This window comes from Hyalella azteca, unplaced genomic scaffold (assembly GCF_000764305.2).
Source record: "Hyalella azteca isolate HAZT.00-mixed unplaced genomic scaffold, Hazt_2.0.2 contig8861, whole genome shotgun sequence".
NCBI classification, from domain to species: Eukaryota; Metazoa; Arthropoda; class Malacostraca; order Amphipoda; family Hyalellidae; genus Hyalella; species Hyalella azteca.
Window position 1 is genome coordinate 204,208 of NW_025938944.1, and position 16,760 is coordinate 220,967.

A 16,760-nucleotide genomic window follows, 5' to 3' on the forward strand; every position below is an offset into this window, starting at 1 on the left:
ATCAATTTCAAGTCATTTTTATGGTTGCAGACAATAGTTTGAGTACGTGTGTGTGTTTTGAGAAACACGTAAGGATACTAAGTATCAAAACGGGAGCGCAGCAGAAATTTTTCACCGTCAAAAATACTTAATATTCCAACGGTAAAAATCTAGTTTAGCATACATTATAGTTACGGATGCACTCTTTAACGCTGGACAGGCGGCCTAACTAATCGAAGAGGATGAAAACAACAAATTTCAGTAGCATGTAATTATTGGAATATCACGCGTTCGAACACACAATATTTTGGAGAGGTAAAAAAGTACACGTATCTTGGAATAGAAGTTGAGATAGAACTGCTATAGCTAGGCTATTGACTTGGCACTCAACAAGGTTACATAATAAATATTTCCACTATTGCGATAAAAAAACAAACAGGTTTAAACTGAACGGTTATTAGTGTAGCATAAATTAAGCTGATAAATAAATTAAATGAAGCACAATCTAAAAACTACCGTCCCAGCAACTTCTTCTTTTGACTCGAAAAAATTTTCTACCAAGAAATAGATGACGTCTGAACAAGACGGGTACAAATACTAACAGTGCATTAGAATCGATATTAAAGAAATAAGAGATTTTTAATTCAATAGAGTAGTTACAAAGCTGAATTCTGATAATAGCGAAGTAAAGGTTCAAAAATGCCGCAGCGATGGAGAACTCCTGTCAGGTCTGCAGGCCATAAGACGAGAACTGAGAGTAGCGACAGGTGGGCGGGCATGCAGCGTTAGGGGAGTGAGTATGAAGGTGATAAGGGATGGATTGAGAATTAAGGTGATTTGGAAATTAGTGTGAATGAAGGTGATAATGGAATTAGTGTGAATGAAGGTGATAATGGAATTAGTGAGAATGAAGGTGATTATGGAATTAGTGAGAATGAAGGTGATTATGGAATTAGTGAGAATGAAGGTGATTATGGAATTAGTGAGAATGAAGGTGATTAGGGAAGGAGTGAGAATGTCCACTACTTATTACCATTAGTAAGCCTGTCATTAATAACTTGGTTGAGGGTCCTAAGATACAAAAAACATAAGATGAAGAACCAAAAAACAACGACTCCAAAAGAAGCCAGAATTATTCAGGGGTAAACATGCTGTGATACATTAGCTGTCACCGGCAAGGAGACGGCGCAGCAGAGCCTGGAGTGAGATAACGCGACGACTGCGACGTGATACTCGACCTGTGGGATGATGGGGTTTAGTGCTGAATCTTTGGCTGCTAGCAATAGGGAGGAGTTAGCGTTATAATATTAGGAATGTGCAATAATTTTACAAACGGTCAATAATCCCAGGAACACGGAATAATCTTAGGAACGTATAATAATCACAGGAATTGAACTTAATTAAAGCAAACAGCAGCGACAAACTAAGAAATACAGAACGTATGGAAATCTGAACAGCAGCTCGATCCTGAAATGCTTCAGGAAGTTTCCTAAAGATTTTCAGGAGTAGCACTCGAACCTAAAATTAAGGTTCATTGAGCATAGACGTCCGTATAAGGCAAACGAAAGCAATAATACACATTTGAATATGTAAAGTATGAGCCAAAGTGCTAAGGCACCATAAAAATACGACAGCGCACCCACACAAGAAAATTGCACCACTGACCACTTCACTCCTGCACGGCACGAAAAAACAATGCTAATTCAGTATAAAATCGGCAAAGTATCTTCAGAAGTTGTCAAAATACAAAACCATATTCAACAGCTCTCACTTTGATAACACAATTGAAAAGACTATCAAGAACCATTAACCTCAACCTACAACAACAAGAAACTTTAAGCCGTTACTCCCGCAATCCGACTTTGGATTAAGCTACACCTTAATGCCCTCGATCCAATCGGGTTTTTCCCCATGCATAAAGAAAAATCAATTACAATGGTAATAATCAAATAAAGTATCGTGGATTCAAGGACACGAGTGAGGTAAGTTTCGTACTGAACTGAAAGGTGTTACATTTATCATCTTAGATCGTGAACGTAGTGGGAACTTCTCGAAGATGCTGGCAGAGCGAGAGTTGCTTCAAGTTTATTACGAGACCGGTTGAGTAAAGTGATAAACATGGTGATAGCAAGCTTGAGAATGGTGTCGAGTTTAGTCGTGTTAATTATATAAAAATAATTTGATGACAAATATTTTCCCTCGAAACAATTCCATTTCATCTGACGAAATTTTGTGTTTTTTTTAAGATATAAGCGTTGTGACTTCCCTCGGTAACTGTGGTAAATTGTCCACAACTATCTGATGGACTCGACAGTCCCGTTTAAGCTCAGTCATTAACTGCTCGTTAGAACCTAGACAGTTGGTAAATTTTATCATACATGCAAAAAAAATAAGAATTTTCTATTTTTGTTGTTAGAAATACAGCGATAATATCAATAGCGGTCAGATGAAAAATTTAGAAGCTGTGACCAGCTGGCACTGGAGTCAACAGATCTGTCCGTAATCTAAATTAGGCCAGACTACAGACGGAGACAATACTAAACACTGCGATTATCTTTAGCCAGACCAAGCACTAAGATATTAGGGAAGGCATGAACGCTACGTCTCATCAGACGAACTAGCAAAGCGGGTCACCTAAATTAAGCTGCAAAAAATTTGCGTATTGCTAAAAGTTTCTGAGGAGAACAAGAAAAGTTCAACGCCAAAGGTTAAATGCAGAAGGCTGGATTGTATCTACACATAACATAACAACCAGAGACTCTAAATATAACTGAGCTTAAATTCGGACTAAAGCTGTTAACACAATCTCTGCAAAACTCGTGCAATTGCCGCGGCGACGATCGAAGGAACGAGTCTTGTATGTTGCAGGAATAATACCGTAAGCCTCAAATTGCGGTAAATAACACAAAAAGAGTAAAGGAACGGCCAACAAGGTCTGTAAAATTAGAATGTGCCGTCATGAGCAACAAACTGTCGAAAACTGCCCAAATATCAAAATCCCGGTCTATAAATTCATAGAAACACACATAAAAAATGTTCTCATATACGAGCAGTATAATGTCTTAATTACTTATATAGTATATCTTCAACACGATCACTAAGGCAATGAACCCCAAACACTAACAACAAGAATCTCTATACGACAACTATTGACGAACGACAAGAAGTCCTGAAGTTAAAATTTATAGTCTAACGCACTATTCGAGAAAACTCAGTGGTATTTCTATGTAATTTCTAAGCCTAGACTCTCGTATATGACTAGAAAATGTCATGAAAATGTAATGATGTTATTTGAAAAAAAAAGAGATTCATAAATAAGCGTCTCAATAATTGAAATACCGACTATCAACTTCCTATAATGAAGCAAACAAGGTTTACAGAGCGAGAGCAACATGATGAGGTTGGCGCTGCAGAGCTCCGAGCGTCATCTTGCAATTGATCAATTTCATAGTTAGAACTATCGCTACCATTAAGATTATGACTAGATTTCATGAAAATTTTACTTCACGCATCCAAAAACGCGCACGCAGAATAAACAAGAAACATGTTTTTTATAATATAATTTTTTATAAAATCAGTAACATAGATGAATTTGAATCAAGGTGTCAATGTACAAATAAACAATTGAGAGATAAAAACGAGGGCAGATTAGAATAGTTAGGTGGGACCATATACAGACAAATACTGTTACTTAGATTTAACATATTTTCTAAATGGCAAAAAAATTTCGAAACTTTACATTATTTAAAAAAAACTAGAACGAAACTCCAAGAATCTAAACTTGACTGAAAGGCACATTAATAGAATGTATTGCATAGGTTTCGTGAATGGGGCTCGTAAGAATCAGAAGAAATGCTTCAGAAGCTTCTGCACCAGCAGAGGAGGACGTTATGGACGATTTTGTTCAACGACTATAGCCCAAGCCTTCTGCAGGTCAGAAATGGCAACGTACGCACTGTGAACACCACAGCATCAATGACGACAAGATCCGTATTAAATACTCGATGACTGCGATATCGCCTTTTTATTTTGGAGCTAGCAAAATATTGCACACACATCTCTGCAAACATTGACCTCGGAAACCATGTGATTGACCGTCGACCCAAATCCTTGTGTAACGGTAGGTCCTGAAACTTCTGTCGTCGAGCTTATTCGATTGGTGGATTTGTCCAAGGGTCTTCAGATCAAAATCAGCCCTGACCAGTGGCAGATCTTTTCCTATTTCCCTGATTTCCTATCCTAAGAATATAAAATTCTGCGTAAGGAGTGAGCAGCTGAACTCTGCACATGAGTGGGTACCCCGAGCACTTCATATAAACCAAAGCAAATTTCAGGATTACCTTTAACTTTCCATTCCTCTACTTGCACAACTTTTGTCAGTAAAAATGTTCAGAGAGACACGAATATCCATTTAACAGCTTGGATTCACAGAGTGACAAAATTTTTTAGTAACGGATTTCGAAGTCCAGGTGATAGTACCAGATGCCTCCAGATGCAACAAATAGGAGAAAGAGCAAAGCAAATGATTTGCTAAGGTGGCATGAAGTCACAATTTTTGGCTAGTGAGCTGGTGATTGAATGAGCAGACTGGTAGGGCGACTGGAGGCTGGCGACGCAGCTCTGCTGTGCGAGCGACGGCGTCGACGCCACGCGGTCATGGCGATGCAGGGGAGGAGTTGAGTCTGCCTTCGGACTACCCGTGTTGTTCACGGTGAGCCAGGAGCCCGTGACACTGCGGTACACGGGGGACGGAGGGGTCGTCGAGTCGCTGATGCTCATTTGTTGGGTCATGTCTCGCCTGAGGTTGTCAGGTGGAGATGACGGTGATGCGAGGAACGAAGGAGGGACCGTGAAATGAGGGGTCGAGTAATCAGCACTACTGCACGCAGACACGAGGCTGTTGCGCACCTCTGCTTTGATGTCGATGAATGACGGGGGATGAGGCAGACCAGCGGCTGCACTGTTACCGTTGTCCTGTGATGGCGTGGACGTAATTTTTCCTGGAGCTACGGTGACTTTATCATCAACTATTTTATCCACGGCCTGATTCATTCGCCCGTGAGGAGGAGGTGATGAAGTGGTTGAATCAGTGGCGCTGTGTCGACCAGACTGAGGAGTAGAGGATTCTGAAGCGCTAACTACGGACGACTTTTTCTTGCCTGTACATCGCGTCAAGAGAGACGAGTACTTCAAGGGAGGCAACATAGAGGAATCAATGTTGCTGGCATCATAGTGCTGAGGTTTGGTGGTTGTGCCGCAGTTGAGATCTACAAGACCAAGCTGCTGGAGGTTGGTGATGGACTCGGCGATGACGGCGGCGGTGCTGCGCTGGTACCCGCCGCTGGTGAGCATGACGAGCGGCAGAGCGCGCTGCTGCCTCACCATCTGCCACACAATCTCGTCTCGTAGGATCACGCCCTGAATAACCCAAGCAAAATAAGACATTTTATACTGTAATCAATGATTATAAACAATTCTACCTCTTATAAAGTACATTTTATAAAATTATTTCACATAAAATTTCTAAAATTCTTAAATGTAATCAGAAAAACTAATAAGCCTAAAACTAACTCTGAATCATTTATTTCCATCCTATAAATCACCACACAATGTATCCCAATGCAGCGAGAGTAGAAGCGATGTAAAATTATGTGAGCATCTCTTGTGAATATTGAGGATTTTACAGAAATATTATTAATCGACACAACACTGATAGAGGTACAAAACATATAATACTGCAAAGGCTAGAACTTATAGTGTATTGAAGTAAGCTTCGCATGCAACATCATAATTGTTCATCAAACAAAGCGTGAGCGCCTGCCTTCCTGGTGACGCTGAGCAGGCCCAACGGGTCGCCCTCGAGGATGTCGGTGCCGGCGTTATAGATGACCAGATCCGCGGGGAACTCCTCCAAGCTTTGTTCCAAGCCTCTGACAACACAAAGATACAAACAAGTAAGAGAAATATTTTCAACAAATTAATTTGTTGCAAAATAAATGCAGAATTTGTTTTCGTCTACACTGGCACCTTCTCAGAGCAGCACATGTGTCGCGACACGCTCTCTTGTATAAAGTTTGTAGACAATAACTCGTCTCATGGAGAACGAATTCTGGTGCTGTAAAATTGTGTTCAATATTCCGACTCACTACCTTTATTTCACAGAGCCTCGCCAAGACGCTCTAGGACGAAGCAGACGCAGGACTGCGATGCAGAGCTGAACTTGGCAGCGAAGCGTGCTCGAGGGCTTATACAAACTCAGACAAATTAGTGGCTCATATTGTCCAAATAGTGATTCACTTTCTCACCGCAAGAATGAGCAGAGATTATAAGTAGCATTAAAACGTAATGTTGACGGCCAAACCGGGTCAGGATGACCCACAAGGGCAAAAAGTGTACCAGAATTTGGACGAAGTCTTACTCATGCTGTGAGTGCAAGATTACTGAACTGTTGTAGAGGCGAGTTGTCATTTTTTGCCCTCACCTCGCATTTAAATTCTGAGCTGAGACGTCATGATTTGTGTTAGGGACGAATTTTGTCTAAAACTGTTCTCGCCAGGTTCTTGCTTTAACAAAACATACTTCGAAACTTATAGTTTAGCGGGCAACATTTCCTTACTAACGTCGCGATGTTCGCACAGCAACTAACTTCAAAGAACGTGACCAGTTCCCTGCGTGGACGTGCTAGAATCCAGTCGTTTTAGACTATAGTGACATAATTGAATATCACCACTAGTTTAGTTTAGTGGCCAAATGTTTACTAGCGGATCAGCTATTTGGCTATTTCGCACCGAAAGTCAAGTTGAACATCACCAAAGAGGTGGATGGTCTGATTTATTGAAAGTTTCTCAAATCAAAAATTTTTTATCACTCATAAGGGGCGGAAGATCTCAATTGTCCAGCCTGCTGAAGCTGGCTCGAAAGAAGCAGCGTTAGCATCTCAAAAAGACGAAGTACCGTAACAAGGAGGGCCAGGTGAAAAGCAACAGAAACAATAGTTAAGTTCTGAGAATGAGAACTGAACACTTATCTCAAAATTATGCAGAAATTAACTTTTTTGGTTATTTTCAATTGCATTGAGGCAATTCTAGAGATGGCGTACTTGGAAAATTCTTTAAACGAGCTTCATCATGCAGGCAAAAAAAAAAACAGAAATACAATTTCAAGCATGATATCTTCTTTATCAATATTTTCAACAAGTATTTTCATAGGAACGTGATATATTGGGTTGTTTTCTTAACATCGGCAGCCATGACAGCCTTCAAACAAGTCCTAAAAACTTGCAGAGGCGACGGTAGAGCCTCATGCAGCGGCACAGCAGAGCAATCACGTCAGTTACGCTCTACAGACGAGACTCTAAATAGACACATGAACATTACACTTATCACGTTAAATGTACATCTAAAACTGAATTACGAACACGTAATTAAATGGCGAAACTGAAATTAAATCATCACCACGAGCACCAAATCTTCAATAAGGGAAAGCGGATATTGCAAGTGGATGCAATGAGGAAATGAAACATTCAGATTGAAGTTTAATGTTAATAATGAATTACTTTTAGATCCGCTGCTCGTTGAAACTATTGTTAGAAAGCGTACGGAGTTTCCCAGTGAAGAGCTACACCGTAAACCAATTCATCCCGGCATGATTATTCTTAAGTTCAAAAGACCGAGGCCAGAGGTTCAGACGTGTGGCTAAGAAGTCTAAATTTTAAAGCACAGACGTAATCATTTATGAAGAGTTAGGTGGCATGTATATTATCCTGAATTATCCATTCAGCAGCAGTAAGTCACTGTAATCATAGACCACACAATAGCGAACTCACTCTTCTACGGCTTGCAGATATCGAGGATCTTCGGTAAAAGGGCTCAACTCGATGCGCTTGCTGATGGCTTTCTTGGCCTGCTCATCTCGAGGATAAACAAGTCTGTTGTACACGTCCATGATGAAGACGTCCTTCCGGCCCATGAAGTCCCGTTCGTGACCATTGCCCTGAAATTGGCTGAATGTTGCAAAATTTGGAAAATTTAATCTGGAAAAAAATAAACATTTCAGTAAAGATCAAATTGCAACTGTGCACAGATCAACCATTACCAAATAATACCGAGAGGAAGTAACTACAATGTATTGGCAATACGCATAGCTAAAACAAATGATGAGCAATTTTAACATGGAAAGAAATCTCCTCAAAGAGGACAAGGATTAATGTTTGTTAGCAATTAAGTAATCAGCCAGAATTATCTGCTCTCAATTAATTCATTAGGAAGACATACAGTTTTATTAGTAACCGAACTAAAAAAATTTAAAACCTGATGAAGCCCAGTTCCAGACACTTCACATCAAACCCGCAGTCTGCTAACCGCATAAAGCTCTTGATGAGACGCAACAGATGGCTGGAGGAAATTATTCTAGTCAGGTTACACTCCCGAGACAAACAAAATAAGCTTAAACAACCAGTTGAATAACGTAAGGAGTACAAGACAAGCTGAAGTGGTTTAGTTAATATTTATCTTCAAGAATATTGGACAGAGAGAAGGTAGATAGACGGGACAGCCGGAAGGTTGAAGTAAAAGTTTGAGGTGTAGTTCATTGGTACAAGAGCTTTACCATGTTCTCTAAGAGTCTGGAAAATGAACATAACACATAAAACGTAGAAAATATTTACAAATTAAAATGATCACAATAAGCATGCAATGTAGTAACTGTAGTTCAGCTTCGACAATTACTTCCGAACTTCAGCAGAGTGCATTTGCTTCCCACGAATACTTTGGAATGTAAGCAACGTTTGATTCCGACCGTCAAGTAATTTGGTCGCCACAGGAGACGAGAAAGAAAGGTGGGAGTAGCCACAGAGGAAGGCTAGACGTATAGCCTCAGAGGAAGGCTAGACATATAGCCTCAGAGGAAGGCTAGACATATAGCCTCAGAGGAAGGCTAGACGTATAGCCTCAGAGGAAGGCTAGACGTATAGCCTCAGGGGAAGGCTAGACGTATAGCCTCAGAAGAAGGCTAGACGTATAGCCTCAGAGGAAGGCTAGACGTATAGCTTACAGTTCCTTCTCAGCGCCTTACCACTCCTCCCCCAGACTACCTAGTTTCTTCTGCCCTTACACTGAGATGTCCACATTTGGTCAGCGATTAGCACTTTCATACGGCCAGCATCATGCCTCCGGTATCATGCCTTCATCATGCCCGCAGTAAAGACAGAGAACTTTACACCGGAATATTTCACACGTGTCGCCAAGACCGCCGAAATCAACAACGTCCAAGCTGTCCCATCACGTCTGATAGCTTCCACGGAAACCTCGCTCCATCGCTGCCGCGTCTCTGTGCTGGCACAGCTCCTCTCGGCCCACATCAGTTCCATGAAATATTACGTTCTATTGAGGGAGGACATCATACGCAGCCGGCCCTGCGAAAGCATATCTCTTCCAGTTCACGGAGTATATTATATTACTCTTGATCGTTCTGTATGGTTTTGTCCTCTCGTTCAGACACGCTCTGCTTTGTTCTTGCTTTCTTAAGTGTTGGGAGCTGGACGGGATCACTACCCAGGCTGTTGATGGTAAATGACGTCAACTCGCTTCGGTGCGTGGCGATTTGTCTTGTGTTCCTTGGGTTGGCAGTTCGGCTTCATCGCATGTCTGACACTCCGCATGTGCTTGCAGTGTGGAGTGGTAGACACCATAGAGCTCTCTCTTCTGGCATGCACGCAGTTAAGCCTGAAGCTTAAGGACGTACTGACCTCTAGTACTCAGGCCCTGGATGTTTCGCATTTGTCTGTACATACCTATATTTCTTGGAGGAAGCCACTGCCGCAGAAATGTTCAATATGTAATACGAGCAAAAATCACTCCTCTAACACAGACAAATCGCTTGGCAGCAGGGGCTGTAGTGTATGAACACCATCCAAGATTGGACTCGCCATTTGAAACGGAAAGCTCACCTTATTCAAATCTTGAATAATCATATGAATGCAGGGATGGAACCTTCTATCAAATGTGGCTGTTGGGAGTCCCTTCTATTTTCCTCCCCTTTCAAATGTTCTTCAAGATAATTATTAATTAAACCTGTTCAGCTTGTCTTTTCCTCCTTGCATTATTCAACTGGTTGTTCAAACTAATTTGGTTTGTCTGGGGAGTGTAACCTCACAGGAATAATTTCCTCCAACCATCTGTTCTGTCTCAAGAGATTAGCAATTATATAAATGCATAATACAGGGTGCGGCGCGGGAACTTACTTATTTGAATTGCGCGCCACGTGGCGGCCATTAGTCCTAGGAAGGTGGCGCCATGCGCAATATGGTGCGCGGGCTATGAAGTTTTTCAAGCTCTTTGTAAAAAAGAAAGAATTAAAACGCTATCTTTAATACTTTTTACTTTGTGATTTTTTTAAAAGAGTAAGTTCCCACGCCGCACCCTGTATATGTGATTAGCAGACAGTAGGTTTGATGTTAACGTACCTGCAACAAATAAGCAGTGCAGGACTAAACAGTTGCTTTTAAATCATACAATAACTAAATGGTCAACTTTTTGTACATATTTGAGTGTCTCATAAGACAAATTCTCTAGTAATAACTAACCTGATGAGCATCCAGGTCTACAATTAGAATGTTGTTGATGTGCTCATACTGTTCTAAAACCACATGAACTAGAAGAGTGATATCAGCATAGGCACAAAAGCCTCCTCCTCTGCCAGCAGAACAATGGTGGAAGCCACCTCCAACATTGATGCTCCAGCCTCTCTCAACAGCACACCGTCCTGCTACAACACTCCCTCCAGTCTGGTATCTATGAAATTAAAAAAAATGTGATTTCATCAAAAAACTAGAATATTCCAACATCAACCAACCAATTCCACGGCACTAAATTGGTATAGGAACTAAATTCTCCACGGCACTAAATTGGTATAGGAACTAAATTCTTAACTCAGATTTCTTTGTAAACTCTTACCATTAAAAATATCAAGGCTAACTGTGGAAGTAAAATCACACTCTTAAGGTTGCCTGCCAAAGGTCAACACTGCCCAATTTCTGGTGAAGCCACACATGCATTCCTATAATAACCACACTTCCAACAACTTTGGTTCAACAAATTTGCAGCTGCAAGTCTCAAAAGACAGACCACACTGACTATATATAGAATTGCTTAGAATTTTGTGCCAACACATGAAATAATTCTATACCAATCAGACATAATGCATAATTACATTCCAGCATTCGTTCTCCCCACCACCAAACTGCCAGTTTTCATTATCTGCATCAAATCAGCCTGTGATCAAACCATCAATGATCAAAAATGACAGTTGATCTTGTAATATCCAAGTGAGATTTTGTAGAAAGCCAATTGCTGATGACTAGTTCAATCCATGACTGATTGGTGGTATTGCAGAAAGGCATTACATTCAGGGCTGATTGATGTTTAAACTAAATGATCCACAGCTGCAATCCTACACTTACATATTTTTCACATACTCTGGATTGAGAATCACTGTTCTATATAATATTCTATATCAAGAATGAAAAAGACAGTTTTTAAATGAAAAAACATACAAACATAATTGAGCTCACAAATTTTCCAAAAATCTATCAAAACCTCCCATGACCTATCAAAGGATGAATAATTGTTGGCACTAATTTAGCCACGATGGACCTATCAAGTGCTTGTTTAATAAAACATTTACGCCACACATGCAGAAGCAATCCTTTTTATGCCAAAGGCCAAAGCTTCCACTATTCTATTCTATTTTTTCTCAAAATTACTATTGCAGAAATTTTTTACACATTTCTATGTCTGCCTGCCAGACAGTGAAGGAAATGTGAACCCACCGGAAAGGCTTCAGAAGTTTTCTCTGCAGTACACAGTTAGGCAGCAAGGCCGTCCCTGCAACTTCAGTAATCTTTGCCACATTGACACTCCACTGTGGCACAAGAATAGACAAATCAGGCTATACCATGAACATCAAATACATAGCATAAATAATGAATCAATTATTTATGGACTAAATGAAGAACTTTTGACTTGGATGACATGATATAAAAATTGCCCAACCATAGAAAAGATTTGTGTAACTTTTCTATTATAATTTTCTATTTGTTTCAAAATATACAGTACCGTAGTTCTGGTTTACTTCCATCAACAAGTACTCTAAAAACAGAAAACAAAAAATAAGAAAATAGGCAGGCATTTGTCCTCTACTTTAAACATTTGAATGTGGGAGGTAATAATCTTAGCTTGTTTGTGATGTGTTGAAATACCTATGTTAACAATAATGTCAGAGGTTTCTTTGTTGAAATAGTGAAAATCATATGATTTAATTGAGGGAGGAGAAGGGCAAAAAGATAGAAAATTGACATTAGGGCTTCTATAGAGTGTCCAGGAATGTTTTATAGTTAGTGCAGGAACTTTTTCTTTGGTAGTTGATATTGACATTGTTAGGCGTGTTACTTGTTCTGAAATGTTTTATTATGAAATTTGCAATGAGCAAACTTTAGCCATGGTATTAATAAAAGTGAAATTTTGAAAATTGTTAGAAAATAATTAAATACAAGTACCCAGTATAAAATTAGTATCAAGCTAACAGAAATTGAAACTTAAGAAAAGCGTGCTCAAAGTTTAGGACACTTACTGCCTTTACTTGTGTTCATTTTAAAACCACACATAAATCTGATTATTAGTAACCACAAACTAATCAATAAAGTGGTGTACATACCACTCAACAGATTAAAAACAAACTAATGTTGAAGTAAAGAAATATTCCCAATATTCATATAGAGATGATTTAAATTGATTACCGGTACCGTAGTACCCTAGTAATAGTCTACTGCAACAAATTTTCTATGATTCAAACCCACCTCAAGACTAGTGAGATATCGCTGCTTGTGCACCAGTAACAAGTCAGTCTTTGTAGCCTCTCGAGGCTTCACCAAGATTTCTTCACTCAAAAGACCTTGATCCTTCAGAAGCTGCAAATCAGATCAAACAACAAATCATTTAGTTAGTAATACCTGGAAGATGGGAAGTAAAATGTATGAAGACCAGCGGAGACTGGGAAAGGTTAGTGTAGACCAGTGGAGGTAGGTAAGTGAATCCACATGAGCTTGAATTCTATTCATCCCTTTGGTCTTTTTTAAATCACATCCAATACTTGAAATAATTTTGCATTTAAAAAATAGATTCAAGACAACATTTACTTTTGGCTTCTTGTTTCATAATTTTCCTACACTAAAAGTTACAGAAATTGTCAAAATATCCAGTATCAACTATCACAAATGATCGTAAATAAATAAGGGAGAGGAAGAAAACTTGAATAAAGGAAGGAAGAGATAAGGAGTAAAACTCTAATTCTGCATTTACCCTCAGACCCTCAGTGTCAAAGATATTTCTAACATAATACTGGACAACAAATAACCCAAACATGGACTTCCAATCCATATGACTAACAAAGTCTTAAGTCATACATATACAACTAACAGTTGGCTATTCATCAGCCACCAAAAAATCACCCACTGTATTTACTCTCACAGCAACAGAAATCTAGTTCAAGTAATCATGAGACCAGAATTAAATGAAACAATAAGTTTACTTAATTTTGTATTAGGTTCAAAGCATTATTTACCATTGAATTTTACTATGTTTCCAAATTTGAGTTCAATACTTGACTGTGGCACAGTCTCTTGTTTCATGTGTGCCAATCAGAACACAGGAAACAAGAGACTGCACAAATAGTAAACACACACAGCACAGAAAAATACTTCATTTTTTTCTTCTTTTGTTTGCAAATTCCATGACTTTCCATAACCTGAAATGAAATCTAATGACTTTCCATGCCTGGAAAATGAAAAATAAAATTCCATGACTTTCCAGGTTTTCCATAACCAGTACAAACCCTGTTGGAACCAAACCCCATAAGCCACAATTTAGCCACCAGCAAGTTGGATGCAAACATCCAAGAATGTGGCCAATTTTACCATTCCCAATGGCTTTTTTATAAGTATTTTTTCAATAAAAAATATGAAAAATGGCTTATTTACCTATGTCAGTAATTTTCAAAAATCATCAGTGAAACCACTATTTTTACACACAATTTTTGAAAATTTCTGCCCAATGTTCCAAATTGAGGCTGTAAGAACTTCCAAGCTGCAGTGCACAGCTAGCTGCCTAGGTACAGTAGCAGGTCTGTTAGAAATTCTAATTTATTTACAGAAGAACCTACAGATGTGTTGATTGCGTTGAATTTGTTTACCTTTTATAATACAGTGGCGGAAATGGCTATACAACCACCCGGTTTTATCTGAATAATTTTTCTTGCATAAAAAATACCTACTGGATTCTAATTATATGAGGCTAAATTATGTTTGAAAACCGCTCCAATGCTATACAAAAAATTTTTTTTTTAAATACGTATGGTATGAGAAGAAATTATGAAATTTAGAAAAACCTAGGTGGAAATGGTTATAAGATCATGATGGGTGTATCTTCATTTTAGAACCTTTCTGTAATATTTTCACATTAAAAAGTATAGCAACATAAAGAATATCTTGATTTTTGCCATTTAGGGTACGGTATTCCAATACAGCTCACACAGCGAACGGAATTCAAACACGTGGATGACGGCATTACGTTTCAGTAGAATTTGAAGCGCGGACGTAATACGCCTCACCACGTGCCAAATTTTGCCACACACAGTGTCGGAATATAGGGATTTTGTAGGTTTGCATTCTAAAGGCTTTTAAATAAATATGGCAACATTTTGTGACGTTTCATTGTTGCTGGCGCGTAGTACGGTGTTTTGCGAGTCACATAAAGCAAACAGAATTCGAGTAACGCATATGGTTATTTTTTTATAGTTTTTCATTTCTCAATACGTCCTTAATGTGTCGGAATATACCGCGTTTACCCTATGTATTGTATGGCTTATAAAACTGAATATTGTTCTCTCAGGTTTTCTGACACGACCACTAGCTGAACATGATCGATGTCCAAACAAACGTGCAAAAACAAAGTTAAATGTTCGCATGTTTGTCATGAGGTTAATTTTAAAATCATAATTCTTAGCATGGATTTTTAATGTTCTGATTTACGCTTTCTTGAAATTCGTAACTCTACTCAAATGAATCATATATTATCATTTGAACCTATTTAAAGATTTCGCTATTGAAGAATGAACGGTTTGATGTAGCTGCTCGCGTGTCCGCAACCGCAATCCGCGTTTATGAGAGACACCGCCCGCCAAGAAGGCAACAGATTCTGGCAAGTGCTGCGTAACTTTATCTGTGAAAGAAGGTATGACGAATTCAGCACAGCCTTACATGTAATCAATTATTTCTGGTGATGTGCTTTTTAAGGGCTTTTGGCCATTACTTTTGAAATTGTAGCTCTATGGGCATGGTCAAATTTATCCGTGCCCACGGGTGAAATTATCCATGGACATTGGCCACGGGGTGAAATTATCCATGGCCACGGGTGAAATTGTTCCACGTGCACATGTGACTTTTGCTCTTCTACGGGTGGCTCCTGCCCATTATTCCAGTCTGGGTAGGGCGCATGGCATAGTGGGAAAGCAGAGAGTTTTTTTAGACTCTCTCTCAAGTTCATTTTTGAGTCCTATAAGTAGACCAGTAAAGTATCCTGGATACCAGCAATCCAGCATTATCATACTTAAGAAATTGGTTTAAATCTTGAGTAAATGATTAATGAGGAAATGAAAAATGAACTGATTCTAAAAAAGCTCAGGTTTGCCACTATGGCGCATGGCAAATTTTTTTTACCAGCATAGTATGGCGCAGTGCCCAGGTTTGTTAAAAGTCAATTTAGATTCCCACACACCTGGCAGTCTGGCACATCTTCCTGATCATGGCCTATTCTACCTAAGTGGAAAAAACGCGACTTCAGATGGATTAGTTCGCCTGTTAATGAATTCCGTAGAGGGCTTAGGCTGCGAAAAATTGGCACTAATTTCGCAAGATGCACAAAATTGATAATGAATTCAAGACAAATTCTGCAGCGCAATCAGCAAAGCAAAATCCACGTGAAGTTCGAAGCCAAGAAGAAAATACGGAAGCCAGACGCACGATCGAACAGAAGCTACTGGACCAGGAGCAACGTTCATGTTCGTCGACCCACTCAACCGTCGTATTGCTCGAGAAGCAAATATGACGTGAACGCAAGCGTGAACGCGATGTACGAAGTGTAACTGTTATATAGAAAAATGTCGGCACTGAAGAAATAGGCCCATGGCCTGTTGAGGATTCTTGTACTTTTTGTAACTTGATTCACAAGGGATCACAAGTCAATGCGGTCATTGCTGCTCTTAGCACAACTAGCACTGTCTCTTATACACATCTAGATGTGTATAAGAGACAGGTTTCCTTCTCATCCCCATCACACATAAAACATTTATCTTCTCTCCTTTCATTCCACCTGTATGTACGTCCATTCACACCTAGCGCGCCTGCCCTAACACAAAACAGAAGGTCCCCACCACCTCTACTACCATAATACATACATTCATATTTTGGCATCGCTTTCATCTGATACAGTCTTAGAGAGTCCTTTCCCTCCATTCCTTGCTTCCATACCTTCAGCCCATATTCTTTCACTCGCTCATTTATTTCTCTTTTCCACTCTTTTTCATCCCACTCTATAGCTAGCAATCGCACCCCGTACTGTCACCACCCATTCGTCCTTTAGCCCAGCGGGCCTTTGGCTCACCCATGCTTCATGCATGCCACACTTACGCACCACTGCCCGACATCTGCGTGCCCATTTGCTCACCTTCAT

General features: G+C 39.6%; 1 protein-coding gene across 1 annotated transcript; it reads right to left on the reverse strand.

Moving 5' to 3' along the window:
* Nucleotides 1-235: 235 nt before the first annotated feature.
* LOC108678228 (histone deacetylase 11) lies at nucleotides 236-16,760 on the reverse strand. The gene is made up of 7 exons (XM_018166593.2): nucleotides 16,755-16,760; nucleotides 12,833-12,943; nucleotides 11,807-11,898; nucleotides 10,562-10,769; nucleotides 7,805-7,971; nucleotides 5,801-5,909; nucleotides 236-5,397 (listed from the first exon to the last, which is right to left on the reverse strand). Exons 1-7 carry the CDS (start codon nucleotides 16,758-16,760, stop codon nucleotides 4,510-4,512), a joined length of 1,581 nt encoding a protein of 526 aa, XP_018022082.1. The 3' UTR covers nucleotides 236-4,509.

Coding starts and splice junctions, on each gene's coding strand:
- LOC108678228 (XM_018166593.2), bottom strand. Junction 11,899..12,832: donor GATATCTCACTAGTCTTGAG/GTGGGTTTGAAT, acceptor CTTGTGCCACAG/TGGAGTGTCAATGTGGCAAA. Junction 5,398..5,800: donor TGCTCAGCGTCACCAGGAAG/GCAGGCGCTCAC, acceptor TGGGTTATTCAG/GGCGTGATCCTACGAGACGA.